This window comes from Palaemon carinicauda, chromosome 2 (assembly GCF_036898095.1).
Source record: "Palaemon carinicauda isolate YSFRI2023 chromosome 2, ASM3689809v2, whole genome shotgun sequence".
NCBI classification, from domain to species: Eukaryota; Metazoa; Arthropoda; class Malacostraca; order Decapoda; family Palaemonidae; genus Palaemon; species Palaemon carinicauda.
Window position 1 is genome coordinate 129,784,433 of NC_090726.1, and position 16,419 is coordinate 129,800,851.

Consider the following 16,419-nt stretch of genomic DNA (forward strand, 5'->3'; position numbering starts at 1 on the left):
ATATAGACCTATATACTGACATTCACATACATGTACTATCATTTTTGTAGGAACACTAATGTTACGTTTGCAAGATAAAACATCCGTGAGCAAGAAAAATTGCATCAGTTTTTCTTATAAAACTCCTGTGGAGCCGAGTAGCAAACAAAGAATTGAGTTCATTCAACGTTAATTTCTTCTCTCAGTCATGAAACTACGAACTGAATATACTCTAATAAGATTTTGACCACTATTTGAAAAATAAATGAACTCTATATAAGAAAACGGAAAAAAAATGATTGCGTTATAGCCTAGCGGCAGCAAAAGCTGCCATTAAATATGCTTTTCTCAGTGATGGCCTTGAAAAAAATTGCAGAGATATTTTATGGATAACACACAAAAAACAAACCTCTAGATCACAGAAACACAGCAATAATGTTTTGAAATCATTGTAAATTTCATATAGAAAATACCTTTCTTTATAACTAAGTGTAGTACTCTTTTCACCCATCTTAACTTATTCACAATCTAAACTCAACTGACAGCATCAGGTGAGTTGGAGGGTAATGTGGCCCGGTCAGCAGCAAGAATGAACTTGTTTCAATATGCTCATAATGTAAGATAAGGCTGTAAGACATACAGACGATTCTGGACACTTCAGAATATAGTGGCAGCTTTTGCTGCCGCTAGGCTGTAATGGGTTAATTTGTCTCTTAACTATATACCGTCAGAACACTGTGATGACATTTTGATGAAAATAATGATTTGTATAAACATAGTGTAGGTCTACAACAAAATATGCACTACATTTTCTAAATACAGTACTGTCTTTAATAAACAATAATTTTGATGTTAAAATTTGTTGTTTTTATTTTTTCTTGATGTTCTTATTGCTTCTACTTCGAGCTGTGTCAACGTCTACTCTCCCTCTACAAATTACCCCCCCCCTTCTGCGAACCACTGCATCATAAGGTTATTGATGGCAACTAACCTAGTTGATGACACACCATTACCTCTAGTTTTTTAGTTCTTAAAGTTGCAAACCTCATCATTAGTCTCTTGACATCACTGATCAGTGGGAAAGAAGGAGGCTCATATATATTAACATACGGCGAGTGTAAAAAAAACAAATTTTATGATCAAAATTCTATTTATTTTTAAGAAAGTCTTCTGATGTTCATATTGCTGAATCCCACATATGGATGGAGGTGGGATATTGGGGGGAAGAGAAGGGAAAGTGACAATCTAGATTAATAGATTTAACCACCATCTGTGATTAGTTTAAAGGGTAACCAATCACAACCCTAAGTAAGCTTGTATCACTGATTTCTTGGTTGGATTACAAATCTATTACTCACTCTCCACTTTTTAAACCTAAAATCTTATACACCATGATAAATAAGACCTTAAACTCTCTCATTGAGAGAAATAAAGGTATAGCTTAGCTTTAAGCAATAATAAACAATAAATTCATATGTACCATATCTCACTGCTACCAATGCACTTGATGCCCACTAACTTCTAAAAATACAGGCTTCTTTTAGATAAAGACTTGTAAAAATAGACTGTGTAAACCACTGAGCCATTGTCAACCCTAATAAAAAAGATTGACAAAATACACTACCATTTTAAGTCTTCCGTGGATAACATTCCATCCTTTCTAAAGTTAAGTTTTTATCATCTTCATAACATCTGTAAATGTTTCCCTTGACACATTTTTATAAGTAATTTTTATTCCTCATATGTTAGGTATGTCAAACTGATCCTTTGCAGGTATAAGAGTAATTCCTTACTAAAAGTTTTCCTCACGCAAAAAACTAGCTGAACTACCCCCTTTGTGGAACTAATCCTTCAAGTCCCTCTGACTTGAAACTAACTCACTTTTTGCCCTTTTACTGAACTCTTTAACTAGAAATCAAATGACCACAATTTTAATCTTAAGATAATGAAACTTGCTGGGATTTTAGAATGTTATGTAAAGAGCTGAAAATTATTTATTGATTCTGGGAAAGGTACGCTGGTTTTGAGAAATTAGCTGCTGTGGCGGAGGTCTGCACTCAGAGGGCTATTTTAGTTTTTGTATGTGTTTCTTTGTGGACAGCTTTTTAGCCACAATTCTAATTGTAGAGTAATGAAACTTGCAGGGATTAAATTTTATCTAAAAAGCTGGAAATGATTAAATTTTGGAAGGACAAGGTCAAAGGTCAAAGTCACGGTCAAGAAAAATGTCCAATTCACGTAATCAGCCATAAGTTTGGTCATCGTTGTCACAAAGACTTCAAACTTGGTTCATATTTGAGTGTATGAAAATCCACGCCAATTAATACATGTTAAGATCAAAGGTCAAGGTCGAGTCCAAGGTTAAGGTCAAGCAAAAGGTCAAATTCTAGTCATCAATCATCCAGCCACAATTTTAATTGCAAAGTAATGAAACTTGCAGAGGTTTTAAACTGCCATGTAAAGAGGTAGAAATTATTAAATTTTGGAAGGTATTGGATGAGCAAAACCTCCATATCACGTAATGAGCCTTAAGCTTGGACGTCTTTGTCACAAAGACTTCAAACTTGGTTCATATTTGAGTGTATGAAAATCCATGCTAACGAGAATAATCATATTGATTATAATCATAAAGTTCCAAATGATGTTTTCATTATTGGGAAAATGCCTTATATTCTTATTAGTTATCAGAAACTATTTTATATGCTATATTGAGTGAAGAATAATATTTAAAGTAATTTTCATGTATAAAAGAGAAGCTCTGTTGTGTTTGTAAATAAATTCTATAGGCATTTGAAGATCGGGATAACCTAAATGTTTATTTTTTTTTCTATATCACTTCCTTTTTTCATTTAAGGGATATCATTTACATAGATTGTTTTGCATTGTGTTTATAATTTTTTATTGGTGTCAACCAGACAAGAAACCATGAAAATAATAAATTCATAGTATGCTAGCGCATCTTATACTACAAGCTGACAGACTTTTCATAATTGATATGCTCAGCTGAGGACTTCTCAGAATGTAATGGGCTAATATATGTTATAGCATTAAAGATTATATCTATAATGATATATAATGATTTCAATTGTTCGGCAATGGGACGTTGATATGTATTTTAGGATGTTGTGTTTACTTGATCACTAAATTTTATTCTTTTCTTTATATAACTTAGTAATGCTTCATCATATCATGACATAGTTATTGGTAAAGGTTGATCTTTTCAGATTGTGTACCATGTACAAAATCCACCTTAATATAATACATTAAGCAAATGCGTAAGACGCTCATGTTAGGAATGGGAAATGAAAAAAAAAATTGTTATTTTTAAGGGAGTACTGTAATTCAGATGTGAAAACTTTTTCTCTTCCTATACTATAGTCTTATAGAACAATTTTGTAATTTAAATGCATTTTAGCAGTGATTTTGATAGATATTTGTCATGGATATCCTTTCATATCCATTTATGGGTATATTTGGAAGTCAGGTTAATACATGTTTGAGATGTTAAGGAATAAATTTTGGTTTTCTGATTACCACTTTCCCAACAATGAGCTAGTGTTACTAGTATTCAGTAATGTGACCTAAAGTTAAGATTCATCAAACTGATTAAGATTATAAGATTATTATTTGGATAAACAACATAGGTAACAACACATTCCCTTTGAGTACTCCGCTGTTAACTGGAAATTCATTTGATAGAACTCCACTAACATTAACTTTGCACTTGCTATGCTCATGAACAGACTTAATCAAATACATATTCAAGAGAAACTCCATAATAACTCTGGACTCTCCACAATATTGGCCGGTGTACATTATCAAAGGCTTTTTCATAGTCTGTAAATGCCATGAAAAGTGGATTTCTATATTCTACACATTGCTGTTCAACATGTCTTAAAAGGTTTATCCTCCTCATGGCTTTTGTAATGCATAGAACTGATTGGGGTGGTGGAGAAGGATTGTATATGATTGGTGATAGGAAATTAGTTGACCTAGAGTATGCTGATGATGCTGTACTTAGTAGCAGAACGCCACAGGATTTGCAATGCTTGCTTACAATAATGCATGAACTATCACAGGTGGTTGTTCTCAAGATTAATAGGAGCAAGACAGAGATGATGAGAACAAAGTATGCAGTGGAAGATGAAATATCATGGGAAGAAGGAAGGATTAATGAGGTAGAATCATTTAAATATTTAGGAACTATGATTTCTAATACAGGATCTTTAGATTTGGAATTTATTGAAAGATTAAAAAAAGGAAATCAGACAATGGCTAGGTTAAGTAAAATTTGGAAATCAAATTGCCTAAAATTACATATATAAATCAGGCTATATATCAGTTTGGTGAAATTGGTGTTACTATACGCATGGACATGAATCGTGGTATGACAGTGAAACGATATCCAGCAGGTTTTGTAGATTTGAGAACAAAGCCCTCAGAAGAATATTGGGAGTTAAATGGCAGGACAGTATTAGAAATAAAACTACAAGAGATTATTCGATTGCCATATGTGAATGAGATCATAGTGGGGGATAGATGAAGATGGTTTGGGAATTCTCTTTGCACTCCCCAAGAGAGATTAGTTCACCAAACATTTAATTGAGCTCCATTTAACTGGGGTGGCCTAAGCAGTATTGTCCCTGACTGGTGATTGCCAAACTGGAGTTCGAGTCCCGCTCAAACTCGTTAGTTCTTACCTTCGGTTACTGCAACCTCACCATCGTTGTGAGCTAAGGATGGGGGATTTTGGGGAGTTTATAGGTCTATCTTCCGAGTTATCAGCAGCCATTGCCTGGCCCTCCTTGGTCCTAGCCTGGGTGGAGAGGGGCTTGGGCACTGATCATATATGTATGTGGTCAGTCTTTAGGGCGCTGTTCTGCTTGATAGGGCAATGTCACTGTCCATTGCCTCGGCCGTTCATAAGCGGCTTATAAACCTTTAAACAAGGCACTAGAAGAGTTGAAAGACCCAGGCCTACAAGGCTGAGGACTATGAAGCGTGAAGTAGGAGATTATGAATGGAGAAGTATAGATTTAAAGCGAAAGATAGAGATAACTTGGGAAATCTAACCGACGCCCTTTTCGTCAAAAGGCTTAGGAGGAGATGAGGATGATTATTTAGATACCTCTAAGTCACATTATATACTGCCCTCCTTCACACTTAATGTAGTTTTATGTCTACCTATAGTCCTACGGGAGGTAAAGTGTGTTCCTGAACCACTGTGCGTAAAATCCATCTAGAGAACCCGCACTTGGTGACTCCAGGAAGAAAGAATATGTGGTATGAAAGGGAATTTTTTTTTTTTTTTATATATATAAAGTAACAAAGCTCACAGTTGTGAAGTAAAAGCAATGGGATCTAGAGGTAAGCATCAAAATAATGAATTTAATTATATTAATTCTGGTTCTAGGCTTTTTTTAGGTCATAGTTTTTTCCTGTTTTGTAGAAACTATGAGGGCCTCTTATATCTACAATTTAATTCAAGTTATAATACTTTGTTTTTATATGTGATAGCAATATTTTCATACAAACATATATGATGCATTTCAGGGCAAGCCAGTGGATTACTTTGTTCTTATACTAGAGGGCCATGTTGAAGTAGTCATAGGAAAAGAAGGTTTGACATTTGAGAGTGGACCTTTCACTTACTTTGGCCTAGCTGCCCTATCTCAGACCCAATGTTTAGGTAAGTATCACTGCAAGATTTTGAATGCCCAGTAAAATTAATATTTTGTCATAGATCTACAGTTGTATACAACTAGTTTTGACTTTAGGTTGTCATGATGTTGTGACCGTGATTTTCGGTACTGTATAAGTACAGAAATCTTGACATGTCTATTACTAGGTGTGTAACTTTTTTTTACTCTTTAATTGAATTACTTTAACCTTTTATAGTTTTAAACCCTCTCCAAATGATTCAGCCCTCAAACCCTAGGCCCATTTTTTGGACCTTTTCTACAACTCATTTTAGCACTGAAGCTATACAAGATAGGATGTTACAACCTTTTTATTGCATAGCTGATTAAATATCCTTTTCTTTGTTATATAATGCTATGTTTTTTGTAAAATTCTCATATACGTAAATAATAAAAGAGAATAAAACCTGTAATTACTAAATGTAAATTACGTCATTTGGCGCCGAAATGAGTAGTTTTCACCTGTCATAAATTACGGCTTGGGGTGCTAAAGGGTTAATATAGACAAATGTTCATATTCAGATTTTGTTGGATTTATTTCTTTAATTGTGTATTTCATGTGTTAAAAATGTTTTGTTACTATTCAAATTTCTATCCATTCACTAATAATGTACCTTAAAATGCTAATTTAGGCAATATACAGTAAGCCAAAATTTTATTTGAACAAATTTGCTGTTGAGTTAATGTGTATGTTATATCAAGTAATATAATACTGCACATCTACCATTCAGTCATTATTTTCTACCTGTGGATTTAATATTATTTCAGTGAAGTTTCCTGGAATTCATATGCGGTTCAATATTTGATGAACAGCTTTGTCTAAATTGAAAAATAAAAATTTTCACCCTGTATTTAAATTGCTTTGTTCCAGCTGGAAAGAACCGCTTGTAAATAAAGCAGTAGTGTTAACAGCAATCCCTTCCATCCTCTTCCCTCTTTATTTCTCATTAATTTTCTATTTGCAGTCCAAACAAGTGTAGGTGGGGATTTTTTTTTTTTTGCAGATACTTATTTGTCAGCAACTTTGTATAACAGAATCTTCTTTATTTCCTGAACTGGAGTTTTTGAGACTTCAATTAGTTTGCATGAGCTTATTCCTCCTTCAGTGGATCAGGCTATGCCTATCCCCTTTGCAGAGCTTGTTAATTATTTCTTGCCAGCTACCAATACAGTCCATGTACTTTTTTCCGAACAGTCAGTTAGTATTATCCTTTTTAAAAGATGGAAATTTTCTTATTTTTGAGGTACAGTATTCAGAACTTGTCCTCCAAAAGGACTTGGAAAGTACAAAAGAGTGGAATCAGTTATCACAACTGTTGCTCTATACATTCAGAACGACACTTATCTTCTGATGTTAAGCTCTTGAGTAATAAAAAAGTACTTGTAGAAAATTTAATACCAGCACAATGAACTTAAATCTTTTAAATTGGTCTCATCATCATTTGGTGTAACAAATGTGTATGCTCTCCAGCTAAATATTAATGTTGCACCTCCTTATGTGGTATCTCATACTAAAAAGTTATAGTCCTAACTGTGGACTATCATCATCCCTGAGACCTTCCAAAACAAAAGAAATTTTATATAATTCTTGTTAGCAAACATCATAACAAATGTGATTTAAAGTAAATTTAAGCCTTTCCCATACACTCAGAGGAAGAATTAGGAAACATATTTGTAAGTTTTTTATCTTTGAAAGTAGATTCAGATACTGTATTGAATAATATATTGATTTCCTCATTAAGGAAGCATAGCAGACTATTGTAAAGTGGAAATTTTGTTGTGCTCTCATAAAGAATTCAAGGGAATTGCATAGGATTTAAATAGAAATTCAGCATTAGATTTTTTATTTTGATTCTACCATAAGAGTTAGTTTACCTCAACTTCTTTAGTAGCCTTAAATACAGAGATCAGTTTTGCTGAATGTATATCAGTTTACTCAAAGCAAGCAAAACATGGGGAAGCTAGGTAGAAGAAAACAAAAGCGGAGTGTTCATTAGTGGTCAGTATTGCCGGCTTCTATATTTTACTACCATCTACATCCCTGCCCTTGAAGCTACGTCTTCCTTTGTATGACAAATAGCAGTTTAGAGACTCGGATATATGAGTTAGGTAGTGCAGACCTCATTTTTCTTTATAACTAGACCAGGTGTATTATAAATATGGTAAATATTGAAAAGTAAATTATAATAAATATTGAAGAGTAAGTTTGGGTTTCTATAATGAGATGATGTTAGCATAACAGCAAAGTAGAATTTTACTTTCATTGGTATTATTTTGTTTAAATGTTAGTCGACAGCTAGTTTATTTTGTACATTAATTTGGCAGTGTACAGTAGATACTTGAATAGTAGTTACTAGTCAAATTTAAACTATTACCACAGTGTTTTATTGGTTTATTATACACTATTACCTCAGTTTATGAATAACTCGAATATTAGCAAATCATTTTTAGACCATGCAAATTCAAATCAGTTAATGAGCTTTGTATTGGTCTGTGAGCAAACATTTCCCTCCTTGTGGGCATTCTACTAGCATGCAATGCGCATATATCAGTCACACAGTACACATACTCCACCAACACAATGTTCACGTTCATTAGCAGAACTCCCCCCTCCCCATCCTTCTCAGAGCCTAACTCTTCCTCTCTCCAAGCAATGTTAGTGGAAGAATCATTTCATACATACTTTTTTAGAATTTCTTTTTGTACAATTTGTTACTGCATATTCATTATCAAGTTGTAATCTCTATTGTTTATTATAAACACATTTTGTGCTACATTTTAAAGTTATCAGTATCATGGCAATGGCTCCCAAGATGATTAAGAAAGATTGTAAGAAGAAGGAAAAGATTACCGGAGAAAAGAAAAAGAACAAGTTATGTGTTGCCAACCTGCAAAAACTGTACATTCGTACTACAACATCCACAATTGTTCCAGTTACAATTCTGACCAATAAAGAAAGTATCAATAATAAAAGTTAGAGCATTGAAATGGTAATTTAAAGAGATCTAAAGAGATCAAATTGTAGGTTTAATCATTCTGATAGAATCAGTGCAGTAGATACCAAGTTGGACTTGCCAGAATTTATTCATGGATAAATTTTTGAAACACACCACACTGGTGTTGCAAGTTTGTATTTTATAATCTTTATTGAGAGAAGTCAAGGTAGATTTTGATAAAAGTTAGGCCCATACCTTGGGGAGCGTAAGCAATGGAAAACATTATGATGGCGGCTGGAAGGGGACATTGTTCGCATTACTATACCAGTGCCTCATTCCAGCTAGAACAAATTGTTTTTATATACATCATGGACAATATCTTTTTATTTTAGTTGAAGCTTTTCATTAAGAAATGAACAGTACATGAATTCCAGATAGAAATTGAAATGATTAATTTTAGTTTAAGAATTAAGTCTTTTACTGTTTTCTAAATAAAATATTTATTAGTTAATTGAAGGAAATTCAAAATGTTACTTTCTCTCTATAATTATGATGGCATACTGTGTTGTTGAAAATTTTTAGAAGCAGGTAAATACATCTTTCCTTGAGTGTGTGTACACATTTGCCTTTCATACAGCCTAACTCAGACAAAGTAGCAAGAGCTGACTGTTTTAGTTCTAAGGAAGTAAGCAGTACATCATATCTGTTTTATTTGTTTCTTTGGATGCTCTAAATTCCTTTGAAAAGTTTATATTCTTTGGTAATCCAAACTCCAAGATTGTCCATGGGGTATGGATTCTGGGTTAATATCCTTATACAGTACCGTACTGTATTAGGAGAATTACAAGATTAAATGAGAAAAAATCTTTATAGATATTAACTCGTTAATTAAAATACTATCAACATAATGATATTAAGAGTGCAAGATCTATTATGTCCTGTGCTGGCCAGTGCCCTCTCATTATGGATTTATAAGACTGACTTTGCACATTTTTGTCACCATTATTTTCAATTACAGTAATGTTTTCGTAGAATATGTTACTGTAATTGGTATTTTTGACCCCTGTAGTGTTTGAAAACAGGCTTTTTTTTAAACCTTGCTTCTCTGTTTTCAGGTGAATCTCCATCAGCATCAACTCAGCTAAGTAAAGGCAGCATCAAAGGAAGTGTCCAGTCCTTAGATTCAGCAAAGTTCACGTTTGTACCTGATTACTCGGTTAGAGCCATAACTGAGGTAGGTTTGCTAAATTGTATTTTATCAAATGACTGTAAATAGGTTTTATTTCTATGAATCTCCCCTGATGTTCATATTGCTTCTTTTCCTGAAACTCGGTTTAATTGACCTTTACCCAAAAAATTTTCCAATTTTCTTTCCTTCAATAAACTTATTAAAGGAATGGGCATTATAGCAGTCAGTGATGACTGATGTTACCTTTTATTTGTGTATACAGTTTCTTCAGTTGCCGGCTGCTGACCACACTTACCGTAGATTGTTAGCTTATTACTGTGCATTAAGATGTCTTCCCTTGCTTTCTTAGTAATTAGTACATGGTGTGTGCACAGGAATTGCTTCTGGAAGCTCATTATCCATGTTCTCTTAGTGCATTTTGAATACTGTACTGTGATTTAAATTACATTGTGAAAAATATGTCTCTCATGTTACCCCTCATGATAGTACATTGTAATGGCTGCCATCTGATTTAACAGTACAAAGCGCTAAAAGAAACTTGCCGTTAGTTCAGGGGAAAAGCCAGTGAAGACTAGGCTAGTTGATTGTAGTTGGGATGATGACAATAACGACAAGCTCCACCTTTAGATAATTCACATAATCAGACAACTTTCAATAATTGAGCTTTATATCATCTTGACATTACTGTACTAGCTTTCTTTATTAGAGTACCAAGTCCAGTGAATCCTCTCTTAAAACGGTAACTCTGGTTCTACCGGTCCTGTTGCCAAACTAACTTAACTCCCTTAATTGAGTGTAGTTTTCAAATTTTCTTTCAATAAGTGTTCTGAAAGCTTGCTGAGCATTACTGTAATTACTTTAGACTCTTCTGCTACTAAACCCTTCTTGCATGACGTAGTCCTGACAATTAGATTGTAAGGCAAAAGACTGACCGGTTAATTTTGATCCTATTATCCCTCCATTCATTAAAGTAAGTGCTCACAAATTATACCGTATTGCATAGGGGCATAATGTGGCATATTGTATGATTCCCTTAAACAATGTTGGGATGAAAACCCCAATTGTTTGCTTCATGTTTCATTTGGTAATAGGTTCCATAAGCTCATCACAAGTTATTTCAGTGAAGTAAAAGTCGGAGCTAGTACAATATTATATGATTAATATTTGATTTTATCTCACATTTAATTTGGTATATATTTCATATGTATATGTCATCTAGATTTATATTAAAAATATCTATTTTTTATTCTAACAGACTAGTCTGCACGCATGCTCAGCATCCTTCTCATTCACTTCAGTCGTAAACAAACCAGGAAATCAGCTGATTTCCCCTTAGTTCAACCTGCAATATAGTAAGAAAGTTAGGAATTATCTCTTCACAAATTATGTAACATTATTACAAAGAAATACCTTAATAGATTGAGAAAAGGGGGTTTGGAAGCTTCTTAGTTTCCAAATCTATAGAAATATATGGAATCGATATATTGTCTGTCATGTTCCCTTTTTCTCTCGGACAAGCCTTCTAATAGTATTTATGCCCATTTTCATATGGCCTAACAACGACCTTTGTCCCCTCTGGGAGAGGCGGAGAAGAGGATACTGTTATACTTATCAACACCTGATGAACCAGAATTTCCCTTTTCTCTGGTACCGCAGTTACCCACTTGTCTCTCCCCTCCCATGTAGGCAATTACATTCCCTCACTCATCTCCTCTTTTAGGAGAACACACTTTCATACCATTTTTTTTTAGTGACTTACCATCATGTTTACCTCCAATTAGGGAGAATCAGTTGGACATAATAAATTCTAGTCCCAGGATACATCTATACCAGGTACAGTTTACCTCCGGATTTGCGGGGTTAGGGACCAGAACCTCTTCAATTAGAGCAAATACATGAATATTTAGATAAAAACATTTAAAAATGCATATTACTGCCTGTTTTTATATAAAAAGACTTTAGTAACATAAAAAATATCATCATAAACAATTTAGATATATTTAACAATAGTTTTAAGACATTTTCCAGAAAAATATACTGGCTGTGGCTCATGAACACCAATTAATAAACTACCATAACACAATACGCACAGTACAATGTTGTACATATACGAAATATACAGTACTGTATATACTTTATTAATGTTACCCCTACTGTAGATAAGTACATTTTCTATCATGCATATAGTAAACAAACGTTTTCTTTAACTCGCTGATATTTTTAACCGTAGAAAATTTATTTACAATACGGCACAATAAAAAAAAACTGTATTGTATGTATGAACACACAATGCTACTACACATATCAAACACGTTAGTGATTTATTTTTCTTTCATTTCGGTAAATAAATAACAGATCGTAACATATTTTTCCTTTTAGTCTAATAACTATTTATTTACAATTAATTCTATATCAATAAGTACAGATTCAAATTAACAAAACAATGAACAGTACTTTCTGGTATGTACGAACGCACAATGCTACTACGTATGCATATCAAACACATTAGCGATTTATTTTTCCTTCATTTCAATAAATAAATAACAGATCGTAACGCATTTTTTTCTTTTGTCATGCTTGAAAATATATCAAGTTAAAAGCCACAATGAACAGTAAGGTATTGTATGAACGAAGGCACAATGCTCTCTCTCTCTCTCTCTCTCTCTCTCTCTCTCTCTCTCTCTCTCTCTCTCTCTCTCTCTCTCTCTCTCTCTCTCTCTCTCTCCAGGACTAGGGGGAACCAGTTGCTCCGGTGCCACTTGGGAGCCACTAGGGCTGCTGTTCCCTTGAAGGTTCTCAGTTTGGAGAGGACTTTCAGCAGAAGATTGGGTGGAGGGAACAGGTAAATCTTGGACCATCTATTCCAGTCCAGGGACATGGCGTCCACTGCTTCCTCTTTGGGGTCCTCGTATGATTGTTATCGCTCGTCGCAAAGAGGTCGATCTGCAGTTCCGGGACTTGACAGGAGACCATTCCGACTCTATGGGGCTTGTCCTCGATAGAGCGTCCGCCGTCACGTTGCGGAATCCTTGTAGGTGAACTGCGGGCAAGTGCCATTTCTTCCTGTCCGCCAGGCGGAAGATGGGTAACAGCACTTGGTTGAGTTGAGGCGATCTTGAGCCCTGACGGTTGAGACATCTGACCACCACGGAGTTGTCCAGAGTTAGACGGATGTGGATCGAAGGACGAGGGGATAGTTTCTTCAGAGTGAGAAGAACCGCCATGGCCTCCAAGATGTTGATGTGAAACGTCTTGAACAGGGGAGACCACGTTCCTTGAACTTGTCGCTGGTGGGAGTGACCCCCCCATCCTTCTAGCGAGGCATCCGTGTGGATGTTGATCGATGGAGGTGGTGATTGAAGAGGAACAGATCTTTTCAGGTTCCTTGCTTCCGACCACGGCTTGAGGAGTGAGCGAAGCCTGTTTGGTAGGGGTCTCTTGAGATCTCTTCGAGCGATGGATGCGTTTCGTCTCCAGACTCCCGAAGAATCCTTTAGCTGTGCTTGTAGCACTGGGTCTGTCACTGAGGTGAACTGTAGGGAGCCGAGTACCTGCTCCTGCTGTCGTCTTGAAATCCATTTGGATTTGAGAAGTCTTTTGACAGATCCGGCTATTTCCTTCCTTTTCTTCAGAGGGATGGAAAGACGGTGTGACTGAAGATTCCAATGGATTCCCAACCATTGAAACTTCTGAGCTGGAGACAGGCGAGACTTCTTGGTGTTGATTTTGAAACCCAGATGTTCCAGGAATTGGGTCACCTTTCTGCAGGCACGCAAGCATCCTTCCGACGATGTCGCCCAGACCAGCCAATCGTCTAGGTAAGCCATCACCTGGACGCCTTGAAGGCGTAGCTGGTGGACGATCGTGTCTGCGAGCTTCGTGAAGATTCTTGGAGCCACGTTGAGCCCGAAGGGCATGGCCCTGAAGGCGTACTGTCTTCTTTGAAGCTTGAATCCTAGGTAGGAGGAAGCTTGGTGATTCATTGGAATGTGCCAGTAGGCATCCGCCAGGTCTATTGAGACCATGTAAGCCTTGAGAGGCAGTAGGGCTCTTATATGTTGAAGAGTCAGCATCTTGAATTTGTTGTTCGCAATGAACTTGTTGAGAGGAAACAAGTTGAGAATGACTCTGAGTTTGTCTGAGTCTTTCTTGGGAACACAAAACAGTCTTCCCTGGAACCTGGTGGACTTTTCCCTCTTGATCACCTTCCTGTTCAAGAGTTCTAGGACATATTCTTCTAGGATGGGGGTTGAGGGTTGGAAGAATTGGTGGAAGATTGGAGGTGGTTTTATCCAACTCCACCCTGGTCCCTTCTTGATGATGCTGTGTGCCCAAGGATTGAAGGTCCAACGATCCTGAAAGTGGCGTAGTCTTCCTCCCACCGGAAGCACTTCATTGCTTCTGGTTTCCCGAGGGTTTACCACCTCGGCCGCCTGCTCCCCTTCCTCCTCTGCCTCTGGAAGGACGACGAGAGGAGTCTCTGCCGGAGCCTCTACCTCTGGGACGAAAGGTAGTGGACTGTCTTTCGTAGGCAGGGGTGAAGACCGGTGATTGGGACACCACCGGCTGAGGGACCAGCTGAAAGGTCTGCTGCGGCTGGGCCACTATCTGGGGAGTAGCGGGAGCCGGAAACTGCCGTTTGGCTTGACGCTGTTGGGGTCTAGGCTTGTTGGATTTCCTCTTAGGTTGCGGACCTTCATCCTGAGAGGACTTCCTCTTTCGGGACATGCCCCACTTGTTGAGAAGTTTCCGGTTCTCAGTGGCAGCCTTGTCCACAATCTCTTTTACCAAATCTGTTGGGAAGAGGTGTTTGCCCCAGATGTTAGAGGAGATCAGTTTCCGGGGTTCGTGTTTCACGGCTGCATCGGCGAACACGAACTCTCTACAGGCTCTCCGTGCCTTGATGAAGCTGTATAGGTCCTTCAGCAAGGTAGCAAGGTGGGTTTTGGCGAGAACCATGTAGTAGCCCGGGACCCGAACGTCTCCGGCCATTGCTTCGAGTTGTACTTGAAGCGACAGAGAGGCGGCCAGTCTCTCCTTGGTGTCCTGCTCCCGACGCAAAAGGTGGTCATTCAGCTTGGGGAGATCTTCGTTAAACTGACGTCCAGCGACGTCAGGTTCCTACTTTCCAACCGTGAAAGTAAGTTGGACGTCCTTCCAGCTTTTATTGTCAGAGGGTAAGGCGAGGGAGAGAGGCCTACACTCCTCTAATGTAGGGCAGGGCTTCCCTTCTTCCACCGCCTTCAGGACAGCATTTAGGGCCTTTTCCGCAAAGGGAAAGATCATGGTGGGAGGAGCAAGAAAAGATGGATGTTTCTTGCTCAGTGCTGGCATTTTAGAGTTGGTGAAGCCTTTACTCTTGAGGGAGTCAGCCAGCATAGCTTGAGCCTTGGAGTGTTTAAACACAATCACTTCCTTAGGCTCAGTCTCCTCCTTGGAGACTGGTTCAGACTTGAGCTTGATGTAACAGTACGGGTAGGCTTCGAAATTAGAGTAGAACTCCACCTCTTCAAGGGGGACGGCACCCAATTTGTCGTTAATGAAGATGCGGCCAGTCGTTATCGGCATGTGTTTGGCATGCCTCCAGGGGTTAGTCACTGAGCAAGCAGGGAGATCCTTAACAGAGATCTCCTTCGGCTGCTTCTTAACGCCGATGAGTTCCCTCTTAAGGTTCTCATGACCTTCACGGAACTTCTCATTCAGGAATGCCACCGGAGCCTGAATGGTATCCTGGATGCCCGGTACTGCGGGTATAGAAGCAGCAGCAGCATCAGACGTAGAGGGAACTGGCTCCTCAACCACAACAGAAGTCACAGAAGGTGCACGGGCTATCTCGCCCTCAGAATCAGGGAACTCCACCTGATCCTCTTCATCTTCTTGACCCTCGGCCATGAGGGTCCTCTCAGTATTTTCGGACACATCCGACATTCTCTCCACCTCGTCAATATGACAGCTTTGGAGAGCGGCCGCAACGTCCGGTTCGACCGTTAGTTGAACAACAGGGATCTCATCCTTGGGGATCACGGCATCAGCAGATGCCTTAGGGAAGAGTAAGGCCCTCATCTTCTCGCTAGGGAGATAAGGCCCTGTGGCGTTTTTCTGAAAACCGCGCACCCACTTGCGCAGTTTCTCTCGGGCGTTGTCTCGAGCCTCTGCGGACGGAGGGCTCTCAAACGCCTCATCGAGAGGGCCTTTGCAGACGGAACAGGTCTGCGGATCCCAATACCGAAGGTTCCCCTTCTTGGTGGCACATCCGGCGTGGGTCCGGCACGCGGGATGACCATAAAAGTCAGGGCGACGAACACCGCAGAAGGCGCTCTCACACTTCACGTACTCCTCCTGTAAAAGAAAGAGACAATGAGTACATGGAAGTCAATACCACATGACTTACAGTAATCTTAGATTAGGATTAAGTTAGCAACTTATTATATATATAAGATTCCATTTGTGTATAAGCTTAGGATAGATAAGCTAGAAAGGAGGTAGGAAAGACACGTATTTGTGGTTCCCGCCCAGCCAATTGCCGCGACCTCACACCATAATTAATTCTATAGGACCGATAAGGGTCCCAGAAGGGGAAGAACATCCGGTTCGGATGAGCCAAGCTTAGGCTTCC

General features: G+C 38.0%; 1 protein-coding gene across 1 annotated transcript in view; it reads left to right on the plus strand.

Moving 5' to 3' along the window:
* Positions 1-16,419, plus strand: part of LOC137626944 (unextended protein-like) — a 363,067-nt gene that overhangs the window by 230,962 nt on the left and 115,686 nt on the right. Inside the window, exons 12-13 of the mRNA XM_068357933.1 lie at positions 5,533-5,668; positions 9,730-9,848. Coding sequence (XP_068214034.1) covers positions 5,533-5,668; positions 9,730-9,848 — 255 coding nt within the window. The remainder of the gene's footprint in view (positions 1-5,532; positions 5,669-9,729; positions 9,849-16,419) is intronic.